General features: G+C 40.0%; 1 protein-coding gene across 2 annotated transcripts in view; it reads right to left on the reverse strand.

The window, feature by feature from the left end:
- Bnc2 (basonuclin zinc finger protein 2) overlaps positions 1–20,932 on the reverse strand; it is a gene marked incomplete at its 5' end in the record, with an annotated part of 336,957 nt that overhangs the window by 103,564 nt on the left and 212,461 nt on the right. For both annotated transcript variants that reach the window (NM_001106666.2, NM_001415824.1), the window contains 1 exon segment: positions 19,048–19,283. In NM_001106666.2, coding sequence (NP_001100136.1) covers positions 19,048–19,283 — 236 coding nt within the window.

Below are 20,932 nucleotides of genomic sequence, written 5' to 3' on the forward strand. Positions count from 1 at the left end.
GCGAGCAGGATGGGAAAAAAAACAAAAACAAACTAAGAGACCACGGTAGCCTCATTTTCAAAGGCCACCCTACAGCTGCTAGTGGAGGTTGAGGCTCTCCTCTGGTACAGTCTAAGGACTCTCCCCTTCACATATTTAAAGGCAAGAAACTGGCACCAGGAGAGTGGAGTGGATTTCTGTTTGGGGCTGTGTCTTGGGAGTGGGGACAGTGTTATTCTTTAAATCATTAACGTTTTAAAACAAAAGCTGTCTAGAGGCATTGGTTTGTGAAGCCAAGTTGTTAGTGTACACATTTAATTGCCTTTTATACAAGCATAACTTCAGAGAGTTAGCCGTAGGTTCCATTTCAGTGAAAGCAAACAAATAAACAATGTTACAAGATAATTATAAAACATATGGTGCAAACTCCTCTGTGTTTATTTTTATGACAGTAAGCATTATTTACATTAAGAACTGGTCAGAATTAATACTCAAAGGGTTCTATATAAAACATGTTCAATTTTCTTACTAACCATGCGTATCAGCACTTTAAAACCCAGCTATATTAATCTACCTAAGATCTTTTGCATTGTCCACCCCCCACACACAAAAATATATTATCATAATGTTTTCTTTCAATTGTAGACAATGTCATCAATAAGCCATCATAGCTATGTAACAAGAAGCTCACTTCCTTTGTTCGTAAAGAAGAGAAACTCCTGAGGAAAAAACATCAAGACTTTGGGAAGATGGCTGAGCGTGCAAGGCACAGAGCACCTGCTGTGCAAGCAGAAGGCCCTGGGTTTAAACCCAGCACCATGCAGAAACCGGGAAGTGCACACACCTGTAACCCAAACAACGTGTGTTTGGAGCTGGGGTTAGGAGGAGAGACAGGAAGAATGCCAAGGTGTGCTGGCTGCCAGTCTGCCTACAAGATCAGTGAAAGGCCTTGTCACGAGAGAACATGCCAGAGAGTGGTTGAACAGGACACCTGATAAGCCTTACTGGCCTCTGAGTAATCCCACGCACTCCTATACCGTGCACGCACACACATGCAGACACACAGGCACTCACACTCACGCATGGACACCTAAAACCCTCCTGTTGGCTGCACAGCATTCTTCGATTTGATGCTACTTCACTATTTTCTGCTGCCAGTCTATATTAACTATTTTAAAAATAACGGTTTTTTGTTTGTTACGCATGCACTATTAGCACAGCCTCTTAAAACTACCCAGACAGCTTATCCTTGCCACTGTAGCTACATTACGGGATATTAACTATAAAATCTATCAAGTAAGGCATCAGAATTAAACAGCTTCTAATGGCACATAATAGCCAAAAATTAGAGAAACAAAAAGTCATAGTTACAAGCCAAGCGGAGCAGTTCGCGCCTATAATCCTAGCATTATAAAGACAGATGTGAGATGATTCTGAGTTCAAGGTTAGCCTGAACCATATTGTCAGACCTGACCATAAAAAATAAATAAATAAGAGTCGATCTTAAAATGTAAAACTTTGAAGTATTCTTCTGCCCGTTCAATAACAGATTCTGAACTTAATTCCTATCCAAGGCCTCATATTAATAAATACCAAAATTTATAGGCCCAGGTGGTGTTTAATAATTTGAAGTGAAATAGAGTGTTTATGCAGACATAAAGCCCCAATCTAGAGTAGGCCCTGACCACAGTCCCTTGTCCCTTTTCTGCCAGTAATGAGAAATGGCTTGTCACATGATCTAGCAGGGCTGGCTCATTTCAGCCACGACAAATACCTATGGTGTGTTCAGAAGTCCATTTAGGTGAGCATCCACATATATCATTAAACTTTTAATTAGTGAACAAAACAATTAAAAAACCAGGGTAATGTAACATACATACATACATACATACATACATACATACATACACACACACAACCCTTCTAATTATGTATCTGAGCTTCTGAGGGTACTGACCTCTGTTTAAGTCAAGTGTGCTGTAAGTACTTGTAGAGAAGTATGTATGTAAGTCCCGATTGGTGTGTCAAATCTGTTGCCTCAGCATTTAGGAGGTGTGAGGAGGATGAGAAGGTTGAGGCCATCCTTGGTTACATGGTGAGACTGAGGCCAAACTTCACACTAAGTGAGGCTTTCTTTCCAACTTCACAGAGTCTCTGAGCAAAGGACTGGATCAACTGAACATGTTCACAATAACTGACGAGTAACTTGCAAACCAGGTACCCTCTGTAGAAGACTCCGAGAAAGCATTTAACCGACGTCAGTTCATCAACGCAGGTTTCTTCTGAGTAACCGATGGCTGTCTCATTCAGGTTTCAAGGCTTCACTTGAAAATGCACTCGTCTAAATTTTATAATCCCATCTGCTCCCATTTGAGAACAGAAAAATAACTTTACTATGACAGATTAAAAATAACTATATATTCTATTTGGATCACTTACCTTTAGAATGTCTTGTAAAATATAACAACAAGTATGATTTCTGGATATAAAAAAACACTAGATATGTCAAGAGAAATATCTGGTCTGCACCTTGTACAGAAACACCCTGCAAAGCCTTTGGAAATAAACACCAAGATTAAGCCTCAGACACACAAGGTTTTTGTTTTTTATTTCTGTATATGCCTAGATTGTTCTGTTTATAACCAATTAGTAAACCCTAACCATCTCAAATCTTTGTTTAAAAAAAGTTATACATTGCTCTATGGTGAAAAGAAGGAAAACTAAGCATGAAAGGGAGAAAAAGTTCTGAACCAAAGCCAGTGGGGGATAAGCAACTCGCAGAGTGTCACTATAAACAAAATGTAGAGATAAATTATTTTGGTTAAACATACAGCACGGTTGTAGAAATGACAATCAAAATGAATGGTCATGCTCTTGTACCTACATCTGAGTATAAGTATATGCATTTGTGTGTATATGTGTGGATGGGTGTGTACAAATTATATAATATAATACACAATATATTATATAATGTTATATCCACATTTTAATTCTTTCAATTTCTAGTTATAAATTTAAACATCATATCTTAACATTGCTATTTGTAAGTGACATATAAAAAAGAAATACATGAAATTAATTAGGTGCCCATTCAGAAATCTTATGAATGCCAGCAAGCAGGAAAAAAAAAGGCAGAATGAATGTTACAGAGTCAAACATGTATGTTTTATAGGGCTTCTGATAGCAGCTGGCAAATTTTTATAGAACTGAATTTTATTAATGAGAAACAGTTTAAAAATTAGCTTTTAAGACGAACGTTCTTATTACTAGCAATAGAGGTGGTTTCAATGTTACTATAAAAAATGTCAGACTTCTAAAAGATGTTTTTCAAGCATTCTAGTCTGGTTAACACAGGCACACTCTGTGACCATCAAATCAATCAACAGCCATGTAAGGGCTTCCAAAGTCCAACGAACTAAGTGCTGTTGTTTAAGGCAGAGCCTTTACCCAGCGCACATGTGCGTTATCGGAGGACCCTCATTGGGGTGCTCCCCGTGAAGCTTGTCGACCATTACCAGGTTTCCTTGAACTAAGTTCCTGAGACTGACCGTGGAGAGGAGAGTCAATCAAGAGCAATGCAGGAATGAAACATGGAACTGCGACCGTCGCGCCTGACTTCTCTCTGCGCTTACAACATCCTATCATTTTTTAATCATAAAGAGCCAAGAGGATGGCGTTCCTAAATTTCTGCCCATGTTTTCCTTCCTTAGTCACGTTTTCTTTCCTTCCTGCTTTCTTGCTTAAGACATTGATATTATAAAACAAAGTTTTACTCTGTCTTTTGCTATAGGCAGCAGATTATGAAGCCTACCATTTATTTAAACGATAAACTACATGCTTTCCTTCCAGAAGCAAATGCACAGTAAGCTGCCTTGCCAAGTGTCTCTCTTTGCTTTTGTAGGTAAGGTCATGTACTTAAAAAGTGTTCTCCCTTTATGAAGAAGAGGTGCAAAGAAGCTGTGATCAAGAAAATGTCCTACTCACATAGTAGGACAATAGCATTTACATATTTCCACAGTAACTTGCCACGGCTTCTTCTGGAAACACACGTAACTTGCAGATGCTTACCCACCTAGTACAAAGCCGTTGTCAAAGGAAGCCGTTAGTGTTACATACTCTAGCTCAGCAAACTTGGAAAGTACAATGATTTTGTTTTTCAGCTTTGGTCAAAACTGACACACTTCCAGATGCTAAAAAAAGAAAAATAACCCCAGAACCATAGGTTGTTTCTCGGTTTTGAGAGATAAAATTAGGAAATTCAAGCTTTGGGATCTTTAGTTCATGTAGTATTTAAACTGCTCAAGTGTTATTAGAACGTGAACTGAAACATTTATTGCAATTTGATCACCATTTTTAAGGCTGACGTCGCAATGAGAATGCTAGTCCATGGTGGCATATGTCTACAGTCCCAGCACTGGGGAAGCAGGAAGATTATGAGTCAGAGGCTAGCCTGGGTTAGAAAGCAGGCTTTAAAAGAGAGGGATGGTCCCCAGCTCCAAAAAAAAAGAATCCTTTAAAGTAAAAGAGAGGGATGGGTAGTATATAATGAAGATGAATTTTAAGTACGTAAAAGTATTCTTGAAAATTCTTGTGTGACTGTTTCTAGCATAATTCTGGATCCTTTTACGAAGTTTGCACAGATGAAGTTTACTGAAACCACAATTAAGCTACAACCTTTCAGGCTGCCTTGATTCTCATGTGTGTGTCCTTGAACCCGGGAATCTGACTGTGAGTAACTTGTATCTCTTTCATCAACCATATTCCTGTTACTAGTCCTAATGTCAGCATTATTTCTGCTTCAAACACAATGATGACTTCAAAATAATACATCTGAGCACAGGTTATGTCATTGCATGTATAATTATCAATAAGCTTCTCAAGACTTTAGGATGACCACTTATTACAGTTTTAGCCCAAAACTGTTCATGTCCTCCAATCCCCATTATCTATATCTTAAGACCCACCTTCCCAACTCTCATTCTTGTCTTTGCAACTTGACTTGCACTGACTAATAGGATGACATTAACCAGGCAGAAAACAGACACTTCAAAAGGCTTGCACACTTCAGCTTTTCCTCTCCTGATGCTCTTCAGAACTCTGGAACTATGCGTATTTGAACAAACTATGGCTAAATCAAATACCTCAACTGCCCTAACCAACAACTATTAGCAATTTGACACCCAAATACCTAGGTTCGGCTGCCCTAGATCAACCAGCCCTGGTCAACGACCACTCCCTGTAGACGCCAAACTTACCCCGATTAAGCCGGTACATTTTGGATACTTTGCATTGAACTGTGCATGGCTAACACACTCACTTGAAAGCATCAACTTTCACTGAAGCAAACTCTGCCACAGTGACACTAAAGGTGGAGCTCCCCTTCCAGCCACGTTCCTAACCCTTCCTTAAAGCTTTCAACAGACTGCTCTGCACATTTTATAGACCTTCCTCTTGATATCCAACATCGAACAAAAGAAAAAATGTGATAAAATTCGATAAATAGCTGTCAGTTACACCCATGTGCACTTTGTTGCTGTGGAGTTCTGCAAATCCCTGCGTTCAGTCCTTCAAATCACTAGTAAAGCTGGAGCAGGTAAAGCTGCACCATGTTTTAGTGTGCATTTCTAGTCTGCGGTTCTGTGTTCGTTTGTTTTGTCTTTATAAAGACAAAATAAAAACCTACTGCTCCCCATCGGCCTTGCAGTTAAGCCCTGCCCATTGTGTCTGCCACATTACATAAAGCTCTATTCAGATTTCATAAGCACTGCTCCTCAGAATGCCAACTCACACTAAACTCTAGTTTATGGGGAAAATTTAAAAATCTAATCTTTCAGATAAATCTTTGTATTTTCACTCTTTTAAAGATATAGTTGTTAAGTAAATAAAGAGTATTTGGTGAACATCTTCTAAGTCAGATTTTAAATCCCGCTGTATACCAAATTAGAATTAAAAGTTTAATTATCTGGCCCTCCACGCCATTAGTATAAAACAGAGGTAATTACTTCTTAGTGTAACATCTTTACTAAAACATGTAAATGAACAAAGCATGTGTAAATACAGTGTTATTAATATATTAGGTTCTACAAAATTTACTAATTTATATCACACTCATAAGCCCTATAAAATAGAAAACTGAATCACACTTCACAGAATTTTTTTCTAAACAGAAAAATAGTTTAAACACATTTAGATGTTTCAGATTTGATCTAATTCCTTAAATTTTAAAATACTTTAGATGGGGAACATCTTCATAACACTCATATATTTATTCCACAGGAAAGTATGCTTTAGTTTGATGAATGCCATTCTAAACCACATATTTGAATTATAGTGCTACCTATTCGAAACATACTACAAAGGTGCGAAGTTATTCAATACATAAGTGTGTTCAGTCTCCCTAAAACTCATTAGAAAGCACATCGCCCTCACAAACCTTCCTCACTACTGAGGTAGGTGAAGGTGAGAGTAAAAACATGTAGATGTCACAAGAATGAAAGAACGCTGGACAGAAATAACATGTTCAGTCACCAAGTGACACTGGCATTTAATTCTGCCATCTTGACTTTCTGGAATCATGTAAATTCATCAAGAAATACAACCCAGAAATCATATCAAAAACCCAAATCTGACTAAAATAATGGCAACCAAACTCATGACAAGACATTTGACCATGGTATAGGGAAGTTTTAAACACTTGGGAAATTTAAACTCTCAAACACTCCTTAGGTCTGGGAGACCACGACTCATCCTGAGGATGGTGTTTGGACTTTCAAAGGGATATCCTCTGGCAAATAAATGATAAATGAACTCCCCCCTCTACAGCATTCTTTGACAAAGCACCTCCCTTTCAAGAGGAGTTACCACCCGTTCGTGTGCCCCTTTCAGAGCACAAATACTCTTGTATATGAAAATATAGTACACTAAAGCTTCCTCCACCTGCTGCCTTGAAAATCATTCATGATGTGTGACTGTACATCTTTGATAACTCTGATTCTCTAGGCAGCAAAGTCATCCCAAAATGTGAAACTTAGGAAGTATAATTTGTATATTAACAGTCTGGATCCAGGTGTAAGGTAGGAGAGAGAGAAAGCGGCAGGCAAGGCAGATGGTGCTATTTAAAGTCTCTTCTCACAGTTCCCCAAATGTGAGAGTACTTCCTCTAGGAACCTCCCACAGGCACTAGACTGTCACTTTCTAATTACATGCACATACATGAACCCAAGTAATAAGGTTCAGATGGACTAAAATTCCACACACTGAGCAAAGGGAACTAACAACAAACCGAATGTATACTTCTTAGAAAGTTTATGTTTTTATATGAATGCACACTTTCAATTAATGTAAAACATACACATTTTTAATCGATTCAATTATTCCCCATGTGGCACTGGCAGAAGCAGTTCCACCAAGATCACCTCTTCTGAATGAGTGACTTCTCAGGGGGTTATACACATGGGCCTCCCTGAGCTCCAATGGGTCACCTCTGCATTCTCCCCGAAATAGGAACTTTACAGTCAAGGTAGATTAACTTGAAAAATCACTCAAAAGTTAAATAACAGACAGGAAATAAATCCTTGCTAACTTCTATAATTTAATAAATAGGTGGAGATTGCATAACAGACAGCAAAATCTAATTAAATCAAAAGAAAATAGATATCATAATTCAAAAAGTAGGGTGGGGTGGGAAGCTACTTTTGTTTCACCAAGGGATCTGAGGAAGGCTTAATTCTGTGGTTTGGGATTTGTTGTTTTTGTTTGTTTGTTTGTTTGTTTTGGGGACTGACCTTGTAAGCAAGTTGGAAATATGTCCAAAGAACCCATTCACACATGTCCTAGCTTATGTCCTAGCTATAGATCTGGCTTCTACAGTCACTACAAAATGCAGCTACTGACTGTTCTCCTTTGTTGGTCTAAGTCAGCTTCCGCCACTGAAAGCTAAAACAGGGACACCCTACCTGATTGGCCCCTGTAAACAGTAGCCACTTAAGTAAGTGTCTGTTAAATGAACCCATTTTCTTCACTCTTACAAATAAGTAAGAAAAGTAGAAAAGAAAAGCCAAAAAATAAAATCCATAAAATGTAATCTTAAAAAGGGCAAAAGAACAAATTATTAAAATTATACTCTAAAATAAAAAGCATATTAAATTATGTATTTTAAGTTAGCAACAAGCATCAGATAATTAATTTTATTTCTAACTTGCCCCTAACTTTTCTGGATTTACTTCCCATATTTTAACAATGTTTACAATTTCTGTATTAAAATTTAATACTAGATAAAAATACTTTATTTCTCTCATTCTTCTACCATGTAACTATTTTCATGGAATTTTGCAATACAAAGCTATAATATATATAATATAGTGGTTTATATTAAATATAAACCACTGTGTGACTAACAGAAGGAACGAAATAAAGCAAGTTCTTGCCTGTAATTTTTTTTTGCTTCAAAAAAACTTAGAAATTTATATGTAGGAAATTAATGATCACTGAAATGCTTCTGTGTATGTAGAGAAAATAAAACCACTATTTAGATGTTAGATGCTTTAAGTATGTTGTTAATTTCGACTCACAAGCTTGACATGCTAGTCTTTTCCCATATCAAATATAAACATGCATTTTATATGAACACATAGGTCTGTGCATCTAAAACCCCGAAACTGCAAGGGGCACCTGGTACCTGGGTACCAAAATTACCCAAAACTTTGATTTAGAGCAACTGTTTTTCAAGGCCTTAAAATAATTTCCAGTAACAAGTTCTTCCAGCCTTATTTTAGAGGACTGTTCAAAGGCAGCAGGCATAGCTGATTACAAAAAAAAAAAAGAAAGAAAGAAAGAAAGAAAGAAAGAAAGAAAGAAAGAAAAAAAAGCAAGTGAATGGGGCTAATGGCTTTGCTTAATTAAAATGTAAAACTTCAGCATCTGAAACTCTGCTCCTGTGATCTAAAGGAAGGCTTCAGTGAGTCACCGTCTTGACAAGAGCATTCGGAGTAGAGAAGGCTACAAAAGCGTTAATGACATTTACCCCCTAATAAGAGCTGTTCACACTTCATGGTTTTTCCTTGTTATTGCCCAGGACAGACACTAGCACCTCATTGAAAGATCAGTGCTGCAAGGGAAAAAGGCCCCCTGAGACACTGAAGACCCGAGGAAAAGCACTAAATCAGGTGATGTTACAGAGGTGACATGCTCGGTTCTCGAGGGCTCCTATGCACCCTATGGCCATGGATTTGCAGCAGTTAAAACGCTGCCAAGGAAGACCCTCCCCCACTCCCGGCAGACAGGGTGTCCTCTTTCTATGGCTGAGGAAGTAAAGGCCAGGGACGAGAGAAATACACCTCCTTCAGGTACCCTGCGCCTGGCAACGTCCACATGTCCTGAACTGCTTCCGGTTAATCTCCATCGATGTGCAGCTGAATGAATAACACGCTGACCTTTTCACCTAAGAAACCACAATCTGAATCCAGCGGAAAGTCACCAGAGGATCAATGGACAGAGATACTCATATTTTAAAGTAATAAAGCACCTTGAGAAAGGAAAGGGAGGAAAATTTATTTTTTTTAAGCCATGGTGTTGGCCACAGATTCAATTGGCCTCCCTGACTCTGCTATTATAAATTGGAACCCCAATTCAGAATTGAAAGGCTCCCAGCACTGACCCTTCAGATCTCAAAATCTGGCAGAGGCCCATGGCTACTGCAAGATAGACATTCCCTCACATGTCAGTGCGTGGGACAGCAATCCGACCGCTGAGACAGTGATGGCTGACTCAATGGAACATACTCCGCATGAACTCAAATTCTGGCAGAGACGACAGCACAGAGACAAGGAGCTCTTAATTACTCTCTCAAGAGGAATCTGAACATATCTTATTGTTCATTTAAAACTTCCGACTGTGGCTGTATATTTAAAAACAAGCAAATAAATGAGTCAATTTAAGGTGCTTCTCTGACTTGCCAATTCGTGTCTTATCAACAAACTCTGAGTAAACAGATCTAATATGAGCAGGTACTCTGGAAACAAAGGCTATCCTGTTATTTACACGCCAATTTCTTTAAAGTCTGGGTTGCTATGTTCAGGAGCCAATGTTAGTGGTCTATGTCCCTCCCACTCTAAGGACACAGAAGTGCTTATTGTTGACAGAGGCTTCCTTTAGAGCTGTACTGCAAAAAAAAAAAAAAAAAAAAAGAAAAAGAAAAAGAAAAAAAAGAAAGAAAAAAGAAAAGAAAAACGCAGAACACCACAGTCTGAATTCCTGCATTTGCTTAACACTAATTTTAACACAAAACAAAACAAAAAATCCACAGTAGAGAAAGCATATTAAAATAAAAATAGAAAATACAAAACCACATTACTCACAGTGACTAGAAAGCTGCTGCTGACTGTTATTATGGCTTTGTCAGAGAAAAGTACAGAACAATAAAGAAGCCCTGGCTCTCAGAGTCAAAAGCATGTTGTTCTGGGGTCTCTACGTAAGAATGTAAGAATCACACGGGAGACACGTGATGAATTCTGCATGGCAAACACCCCCTGAGCAGGAGCCATTCTCTCGTGGGTTCTCTGCTTTCTATTTTGGTGTCCTCAAGGCAGTCCACTGTTGTAATGTATGCTTATCACTGAGTCGCCTACCTTCCAACTCTGATAGATGGCTTAAGTCTCCTTTCTGCAAAGAAGAACAAGTGGCAGAGGGCAGGTGGACAAGAGTAAACACAGCACTCCATTGTCACCGATGAGCGCACTAAGTGGAAACACTTCCCAGATGCGACCTGGACCACAGTGATAAGGTAATTATTTACAAAGTAAATTATTTATAAAAAAAACAAATGCTGGATTAGTGAACCATTAGAACTACATTCCTGAGAAAGACGTAGTTGTGGGGGGAGAAGGAAAGCAAGCAAGCAGGAAGGGGTAGTTAGTGATATGGAACATCAGACAAATGCCCATGCTCAACGTTGACAGCCAAGTGAAACCAGCTCCCCCATAACCTTATTCACATCCCTTTCAAATGCATTATTCTTCCTGTATGCAAAAAGGTTTGCCCCATCCTTTCTATGGAGAAACAGTACACTTCTTTTTCCTAAGAACGGTCTATATCAACAGGTCTGCGCAGACTAATTTCACTTGATAGGGGTCACTCTGACTCTATTAGCAAACATATTGGCACACACTCTGTTTTCTAATCACTGCCAGCATTGCATGTGCCAATATCATACATGAATCAAACAAATGTATCTTCAGTTACTTTTGTCTCATCTGTACGGACTTAGTAAAAGCTTCCAAAGCCTCTGCACATCCTTATCTCATTTCTACCTCTCCTATACCTTCAGAGCTTCAACCATCAGTGTTTGAGATGTGAGGCAAAAAAGCACAGTGGAACCTGGCCATGAAAACCTCCTCGTGCCTCATTGCGAGTCACAAAATGAGGAGAATGTCAGAAAAGAATATAGTGGCTCGAATGAAATGGATGGCACAGTAGAACCATGGAATGCGTGCTGTTCCTGAAACCTATGGGTGCAGACAGGGACAAAAGACTGACCTGCCTATGAAAGTACATTTGCTGGGCTTCGCTAGGAAGTTAGTTACAGTGCTGCCCGACTGTTCTGAAAGTTCTTCTAAGTCGACGCCACCAAGAAAATGGGACTTGTGGACATGTCATTTTGGCAGTTAGAAAATTGGGGGTTGGCTTGAGGTTTAACCCCACACGGTTCAGGAGCTGTCTGTTTTAAATTCAATAAAGAATGTGTAAGAGTGCTTCTCCAGAGACAACAGTTTAATCAATGCCATCTAAATGAAGCGCAGGCTGTTGTGGTGGTGGTGTGCACAGCTGTAATCCCAGGCCTTGGGAGGCAGAGGCAGGCAGATCAGAGTTGAAGCCAGCCTGTTCTACAGGATCTCAATGAACAACAACAGCAACAACAACAGCAACAACAACAACAGCAGCAGCAGCAGCAGCAGCAGCAGCAGCAACGAATATGTCTTCACATAAACTTAAGTTGGTTCTTATCAAAGGAAAGCAGACTCACTTCTGCTTCTCCTCATGAAGCCTCTTTCTACGTTACACACACAGGCCCTACTCCTGATCATGGTGCTCCACCTCAGAATCTGGTGCGCTCTTTGGTGAGCTCGTTGGCTCTACGACACAAGGGTAAAGGGAGAGCTTTTTCGTTTTAGCTCTGAGTACAAAATGCCAGGCTGCATTGTTACATCTAAGGACTGTGTTAGTACTGTTCGGATAGTCAGAGCTTTGCCAGGGGATTCAAACTCTCTGTATCCGACCTCCAGCTCCAAGTCTGCCTAAGGCCTTTAGCCATGGTGACTTTAAAACGAGAGATAGCAGTCTCCCAAACTATCTTTTTAATAGGAAGGCTGGGAGGATTGCCAGGATAATGTTTGTAGATGGCTCAGGTGCTCTGAAGAAAACAAACGATTTAAGCATGGGACACTGCCCCAGATCATCTGTCTTGTGCACGACCGTGCTCTTCTTGATCACTGTGTGTGCTCGTCCTCTCTGAGAAAGGCTCCCACGTCAGTGACAGGACACAAACATAACTTCTCATGGACCATGGCAATCATCCTAACTTTATCAAATCACTCCTGCTTTAAGTCATTTGCACATTCTCTGAGCTTTCATCATAACTTCCATCCCATCCTGCGATCGAGGCTGCCTCGCTCATTGTCCTGTGTGTTTTTGGCAAGACCTGACCTGGTGGTCTCTACATAGCAATTAGCTGATTAAAAGGCTACTTAAGTGAACTACGAACAGGTACTTTCTTCTTTATGCTCCTGGAATTCCCTAAAAGTTTGTGAGGCTAGTTGATACTTATTCTAAAATCTGCCTATTTTATTTTCTAGTGCTGGGAACCGAACTCAAGGTGCTAGTCAAGTGCTAGGTAAGTGCTCTATCACTGAGCTACACTCCCCGGCCTATAACCTTCATTTCATACGGAGGCCTACTCCAACGATTTCTAACAACTTTCACTTATTCTGCGCTAGGGACTCAGGAAGTGCTGATGAAATAGAGATAAAAAAGTAGTAAAAGCAGTGCCTTACAGCATAAACCATTTCTTTAAAAAGGCACACATGTGGACACGCACAAGGTAATACTTATTACTAAAGTGTGCCACAGACCAGTTAAGGTGTGAGATACTTAAATACAGTTTCATTTTACTACAGCGTTTATAGATGAAGAAACTGAGAGTGATACGTTGTATCTCTCTTAGATACAACAGCTGTCAAAGGTGACGCCGAGGTTTATACCGTGCTTGTCCAATCGCAGAGTCCAGTGTCTGCCACTGTTCTCTCCTGCTCTCATTCAAATTCAAATACATTCAACTGTGTGTGTGTGTGTGTGTGTGTTCATGTGCATGTGACATATTTACAGCAGAGACGTTATGATCTTTGTGTCTGAGTGGCTGGAAAGGCATTCCGCTCTAAGGGGCATAGTGAGATATAGAATTCCAGGATTAGGTAGTTGCTGATGGTGCATCCCTTTAAACCCCAGCACTTGGGAGGTAGAGGCAGGCAGGTCTCTGAGTTCCAGAACAGTCTGGTCTACAGAGCAAGTTCTAGGACAGCCAGGGTATACATGAAAACCCTATCTCAAAAAACAAACAAACAAACAAACTAATAAATAAACAAACAAGAAAACAAAAGGAATTCCGGAATTCAAGGCTATTTTATGAACTAAAATGAGCTGGTAGGCCACAGGCTATAATAACTGATAATTGATCATTATCTTCACCATCGTATCAGCAGTTATTGTTGGCTGGATTTAGTACCACCACCCCCCCATGTACACTGTCTTATCCTCACAACAAAGCTGTGAGGTACTGTTATTATGCTGTTCTATGGGTGAGAGACTCGTGTTAAATAAAGGCACAGGCCTAATCTCATACTCCCGATTAAGCCAGGAATCTGACCCATGAATCTGCATTCCCACAGGGAACATGTGTCCTGAGAGGGTAACAGGAGATACGTGGTTGTCATCTTCAGGAAGCTTACTACACACTATTGTGTCAATCTGAAGTTCTTGTGATCACCGAAAAGCCATGGAACCCCTACAGCCTTCAATGCATCGTGTTAATTTACTGAAAGTAACTGTAAGAGGGGTGGATGGGGATTCAGAAACAAACATGTGAATTTACTTCCAATGGGCTAATATAAATATGTTTGTTTAATATTGACATTTCCTACCACCCAAACACCAGAAAACGTTCATTTTGCACAGGCCTTTGGCTAGGCAGTGTGGAAGCTTTTACTTCTGACGACCTGTAAAGGCACAGCTGTACCTACAGTCAGTCCCTACAAAGTCAGAAGAAATGCTACGGATCCGCCGACCGACTGAAACGACTGACTATGGCAGGAGTTCTGTAGTAAAGCATCAAGCTATCCTAAGTTTAAGAATATCCCCTTGTAACTGATATGGACTGAGTGAATTTGTCATACTTAGAGCAACGGTAGGAGACACATTTAACAGCTGACTGCATTTAAACTGTAGTGTGAGCTTGTAGGGAACAGTCGTGAGACAAAATAACACCAGAAAAGGAAGGGCTCCATTGTTTCAGCTAGTACTGGTGAAAGCTGGATTTCATCTTACTCCTGTAGAAGAAATTACCCACACAGGCAGAACAACAGGGGTTTGAAAGCCTAAGTGGACCCTATGCTAAGGAAGAGGTAAGTGTGTTCCAGAACTGAATTCTTTGGATGAACCTGACAAAAAGTTAGGCATTAGTGAGAGTTGGGGAAAAGCTTCTTACGGGTGTTTTTAAGTTTACTTCTTCCCAAAGCCCTCAGAGGTTTTATTGTGCTACCGTGAACCAGGAAGTGCTCAGGGAGGGATCCACGGGGGTTCCTCTGGAACCAAAAGCTAGACCGCTCAGACGATGGTAGTCTGAGAAATGCTAGAGCCACGTGGCCCAGGTGACTTATGATGTGCGTCGCCGAGCCTCTGCTCACTGGCTGCTGACACTCTGCTAATTATTCAGAAAGACTGAACTGGTTCTGAGAATTCTGGAAGGACTCGCTTACAAGTGGGGAGTTCTCTGAAGACAGGATGGAACACGCATCCAGACACGTTAACCACATGTTCAAGTTAAAGGGAGGCTTTGTGAACATTTTAACTTTTAAATGACTAAATTCAACTATGGTAATTCAGAGACAGAAAGGAAATGAGGCTCGGACAAGAGTGCAGGCCACCGTTTTTACTGACTGTGAATAAATGTGTCTTTAGAGGATGACCTGCATTAACAACCATTGTTATTCTGTGGTTGCAGAAATTATAGGCTCCTTCGAACATACATTTTAGCATTTAAATGGACATTCCCATCTTACTTTTCTGGAATGTGTTCCAGCTCTCCTTTCTGAATGAAGGTTTTTGCAACCACACGGGAGGTCACTGAGATTTTCACCTCTAGGAAGTGGCCCACCTTCTTATGTGGTTGTGGTCCAATTTATGCTATTCAGTTTACACTTGAATGGCTGGCCTATAGGTACCACCTAAGTGAAAGGCTCTTTAACAGATACCCCAAGCTTTAACAGATACCTCAATGCCTCTGTGGCTTTCCTGTTATGTCCCCCTTTCTCTGCACGTCATATACAAATGACAGCTTTCATCGAATTTTAGATGACCTGCTCTTCCCCTGCAACTATACGTTCCCAGTTAAAAAAAAGGATGAAATAGTCTCTTCCACTTTCAAAACTCTTGCTAAAGATAGAAGTACTCAGATATACATAAAAAAATTAGGTTTGGGTCCACAGAGACTTAGATTAATATCCTGGCGTGACCAGTTCAACTTACCGTATATCTTTATTTGCCCAGTAACACAATCTATAGCCAACTGCTAACCAAGTCAATATGTGGTAAGACTAACAGCCACCCTAACTTGCCTTGATAATTACTCTCCTTTAACTGACATAATATTCAATATACTGTTGTTGAGAGCAATGGTGCTAAAATTGATGCCTTGAGGGCTACAAGACAATTGAGTTTTAGCCAGATAAAATGACTTGTACACTAATGGTGCATTACAGGGTTCCCCAGCTCTCAGATGAACATTTTATAGTCTACCTGTACAAAAAAAAAGTTACATGTAATTATAGTCAAAGTCATTTGTGCATACCTTATCATTACCACACATAATTCTAAAGTACTGGCCAGTAATCAGGAACCACCTTTAAAAGAAAGGGGCTGTTTTTATAGCACAACTCCTTTCGTCTTTTACAAAATGAGTATTTTTCTCAGAAAGTATTCTTTAACGTTTTTGTGCCCTGCAACCTTTTTGCTCCTATTCTAACCCTAGAACTGTTTTACACCAAACAAGTATATGATAAATGTTAAATGACAGAACGTGCCATTTAAAGAAAATCAATATTACATCAATTCTATCAATAAAAGAAGACAGAAACTAAGCTGAGAGTTTCTCTAATATGCAAAAATCTATATTTTTTCTGAAAATATCAATTCTAGACTCTTAAGAAATGACACATTAAAATTTGAGACTTCTCAACATTTATATTAATGAAAATTAATTATAATTATATTAAAATAGCAGTATACTTAGCATTTTATGTATCATTTCCTTTCCTAATAAGAGGATTTCTATGTATTGTTTTGAGGCTTTCTGCTGTCTTCTGCTTTGATACCTCTCTTGCAACTATATCTGATACAAAATGAAATCTACAATATATTTGAAAGAAGTATATTTTCTATCCTGAAGAGCCATAATAAAATTTTGGGAAAATTATTACCTAAGTAATTATCTTATAATTTTACGAAACTTCTGGTGAAATCGTAGCAGTAGAAAACAGCAGCGCTATAAGGTTGTCTATTAATTGATATCAAAATGTGACAGGAATTATTGTAGAGTTGCTATGATGGCAAACCAGTGTAGCCACGCACATATCTACTTGTTAGAACAGAAAGACAGAATACATATGTTACCACTGTCTGAGGCAAAAAAAAAAAAACCAAAACAAAACAAAACAAAACAGCAACAAAAACAACCCCCAGCCACAGTGTTGAAACACAGTATTGATGGCAGCAGCAAGCCTCACAGTGGTGCCTGTGAAGATGTTATTTGATAGGTTTTGAATAAAGGAAAACGGCTAAGCTAACGATGCTAGGGAGACGTGTAAGAGATTTTTTTGTTTGTTTGTTTCTTGTAAGGAAAAAAATCCCCCCCACCAAAAAAAAAAAAAACGTTAATGATCACGTGGCAAATACTCACTCACGAGAGATCTGGTACTCCAAGGGTCTCAGAGCCAGTGTAAGCAGAGATGGTGAAAAGGGTCCCACATTTTCTTTGTCCTAGTTCATCCTGGGTCACCCATCCCTTCATATTCCCTGGCTCTTATGACTCATCCACCCATCAAGGTCAGTACCTTGCTGAAATAGTCTTATGTGGAGTGTGAGAGAGAAAAGCTAACATACTTCTTAAAACTGTGGGACCCTGAATGAGACTGTCTCCTACAGGCTCACACATTTAAACACGGGATGTCCAGGTGGAGGTACTGTTTAGGGAAGTTTAGGAAGTGTGGCCTTGCTGGAGAAGGCATGTCACTGAGGTAAGCTTCGAGAGTTTAAGGACTCTTGCTGTTTCTGGTTATGCTCTCTCTGTTTTGTGTTTGTGGCTAAGATGTGACCATTCAGCTTTCTGCTCCTTCTGCCATGTGTACTACCCGCTGTCTCTACCTTTAAAGAGATTCACCCTCAGGAATTATAAGCCAAGTTAAAGTCTTCTTGGTCATGGAGTCTTCCCACAGCAACAAAAAAGGAAGCAACATGAACTAAAAATAGCATATATAATTATTGTCACACTCAGTTCATGTTCTGAGGGCCAACGCTTCTGTGCTTCTCAAGCGGAGGCTCTTAGTAAACTAAGAAACTGTTCTATCATGGAAGAGACAGGCCGTTTTTCTACCTTTATTTTTATGCCCGTTCTGTTGTCGCTGATGTGTAGAAGAACCATGTAAAAGAATCACATGAATTTGTATGTTCTCATCCCAGATCAAAACATGGAGAGACTGGAGCATCTCCACTCAATAGAGTCTCTGTATAATCTGTGTATTCGGGAGTTGAGGACTTAAATTTTATAGGGGGTGGCTCAGATCATAAATATCAGTTATATCTAAGGTACTCTACAGGGCAGGCACAGCCATAAACATTTTTCTTTCAAAGAGATCAGTTCTAAAAATATCTCCATAGGAACCTTCAAAAAAGAAAACTTAAGATTCTACCTTTCCCAACTGACATTTCCTTCAATATAAGTTAGTCTTGCATCATCCAGATTTTGGATCCAGGGGTCTCTCAGCATGGTGATCTCAACAGTTACCCTTCAACGATTAAGGAAGGCAGATAGATATTAATAAATATCAGAAACAAAATGACCTATGGCATAGCACTAAAAAGGTAGTGAGAGATAGGGTGTTGATGATAAGGCAGAGGCTATACATTTCCCAAATAAATCCAGAAGCCCTACCACATTACCAGTGACACTGATACAAGGGAGGTGCTCCAGGACATAGGGTGGTCAAACCTACATCCATCCACGTGTACATTTTCCAGAGTACCAAGAGCTCTGAACCTACAACATGAGAGTTGGCAAAATATGCAGACAGTGACTTTATGCAGGTTACCGTTCTTTCCTGGATCTGGGCGAAGATACAATAAAGTTCAAGGGTTCACAACATTCAAAGGTACCTTGCTTCCTGGGCATGAGAAATACCTTCATGAACCCAGCTGGAGAGTAATGTCAGATTCTCAAAGTTCACCACTCAACTCAAAGACAGTAAGGCTTACCCTGGGAAATAAGCTCACTCTGGAGGGAAGAGTTGCATTCAAAGGTACATATAAAGTAACACTAGTCAACAGGCTACTTTTCCATTCAACTACATTCTACTAAGGCCTGACAGGAGCCTACAGAGGGAACTCTCCCTGTTCCTACTCCCTGACCCAAGGAGAGGAAGAAGACACCTCTCTGGTTGTGTGAGAGGAAGAAGCAAAACAGATGTAGCCACCATTCTCACTCAACCCATCGAGAGTTGAGCCAGACGCAGTACTCAGATCCCTTCCTACCTGAAGGATGTATCCTCGGACATAGTCCCGCAGGGTCCAGCCCAGGCCGTGGAGAATGTGCAGCACCTCCTCTTGCTTCAGGACACTGAAGAGCCGGTCTAGCAGTATCTTTAGCCGCACAGGCACTGCCTGCGTCCCGTAGAGCATCAAGCTGCTGATGTCAAACACTACGTTGGACTGCACAATCTCCACTTGAGTGGGGTGGTATAGGTGCTGTGTGCTGAGTTTATCCAAGGCTGTGGTCATCACACCAATGTCCCGGAGACGGAGTAGGATAAAAAGACAGAAAGGACAAAAAAAAAGTTAGAAGCATTACTGGATGCTCTCCAGGCTCCATTTTGACATATAGCTCATGACCGTAGATTTTGAAGCAAGAGGCCTGACTTCCTGCTTGGCACCCTATGATTTAGTACTTATAAATCACAGACAATGTCAGATAAAACATTTGACTTACAGAAAGAAAAGCACTAAGGGTTTTTTTTCTTAGTGATTGTGGCTTTTTCTAAAAACATGACTAATTTATTTGCAGAAGACCATCTAAATTTTAAGTTATAGGGTAAAAGGCCTCATTCAAACCTGGTGAGGTGAAGACTGTGTCCTTGTAATCTTGGTACTGGGGGGACTGATAAAGAGGAGAATTCAAGCCCAGCTTGGGCTACACAGAAAAGTCATCAACAAAATCAACCACAATCACAACCACAACAAAACCTTACTCAGAAAGAATGAGGAAAGTTGACAGTTGTGTGAACTGCTAAAAATTACAACTTAAATTACCTAAGGGAGATTTTTCTGAAACTTTTGTTCTCCAAAGTTCTCTCATGTTTGCCTATGGGATCATTTTGTCTTCACTAGCTTGATGCCTGGAAGTTACTCGCTTACTTCTGTTAAGTGTTCTTCCAAGGGTGTCAGATGAAACTAAAAACAAATGACTACAACTGGGAGTATCTGTGATTTTAGCTAATGGAATTATCTCGTGGAGAAAGCTGAGGATGGCCATTTTTAGAGTAAATACTGTTCACATTTCAGTAACTGTCTTCTCCTCAATCCTACAAAATTCATCTCCCCTCTAACGTTAAAAACCTTAAGATAAGATCATAAGGTTTATTTCCCATCCATATCTGAATTACTGGGAAGCCCGCTGCTGAAAACAGAGTATGTGGCTCCAGATTCTCCATGTCGATGAAGGTGATGTAAGTCTCAGTCACAGGGCTCAGGGGATTCAGCAAAATTCAAGAGATGGCTCCTGAAAGGCACCCAGAACTTCTCAAAAGGACACGGAAGGTGTTGCAATGAACTGTCGGAATTATACCCATGTGCCCTAGAGAGTAAGAGTGCAAACACTGTAATCCAGAGAGATAGTCATCTAGCCTCCTGAGTGAGACAAATAGGTTCAGACAATGTTCTGCCTTAAGTCATGGCTACATCTGAGATTACTCAAGGTTCCTGCGGACTCTAAGCTACTGAGGAGCCTGCATCAAATGCTTTCTCTCTAACACTTTACCCCACAGCGGTATTGCCAACAGCCCAAACGAAAGCTGAACAACCCCAATTTAAACATACCAACACTTACGCATAATAATGGAGAGATTCAAAAGAGCATGCACACAGAGGGTTTTTTTTTTAAGTATTTCTAATGTATTTTTTAGGGCTCCTCCTCCTCCGCTCTCATTTCCTCCTGACTTGAAGCCACCAGAGAGTTCATGTACTCTTGATAAATTGCTTTCTTACATCCACAGTGTGAAGGCCCTTATCATTTACCCGCTGGCTTCATTCAACACATTTACTCCCAGGAATACTTTGTCAAAGAGTTCGGGTTTCCCCACACTTCATTTCTTGCAGCTGATTTGTCTGATCTCTCCTATTCTGGTGGTTAAGTCAACTTTGA

This window comes from Rattus norvegicus, chromosome 5, assembly GCF_036323735.1.
Source record: "Rattus norvegicus strain BN/NHsdMcwi chromosome 5, GRCr8, whole genome shotgun sequence".
NCBI lineage: Eukaryota > Metazoa > Chordata > Mammalia > Rodentia > Muridae > Rattus > Rattus norvegicus.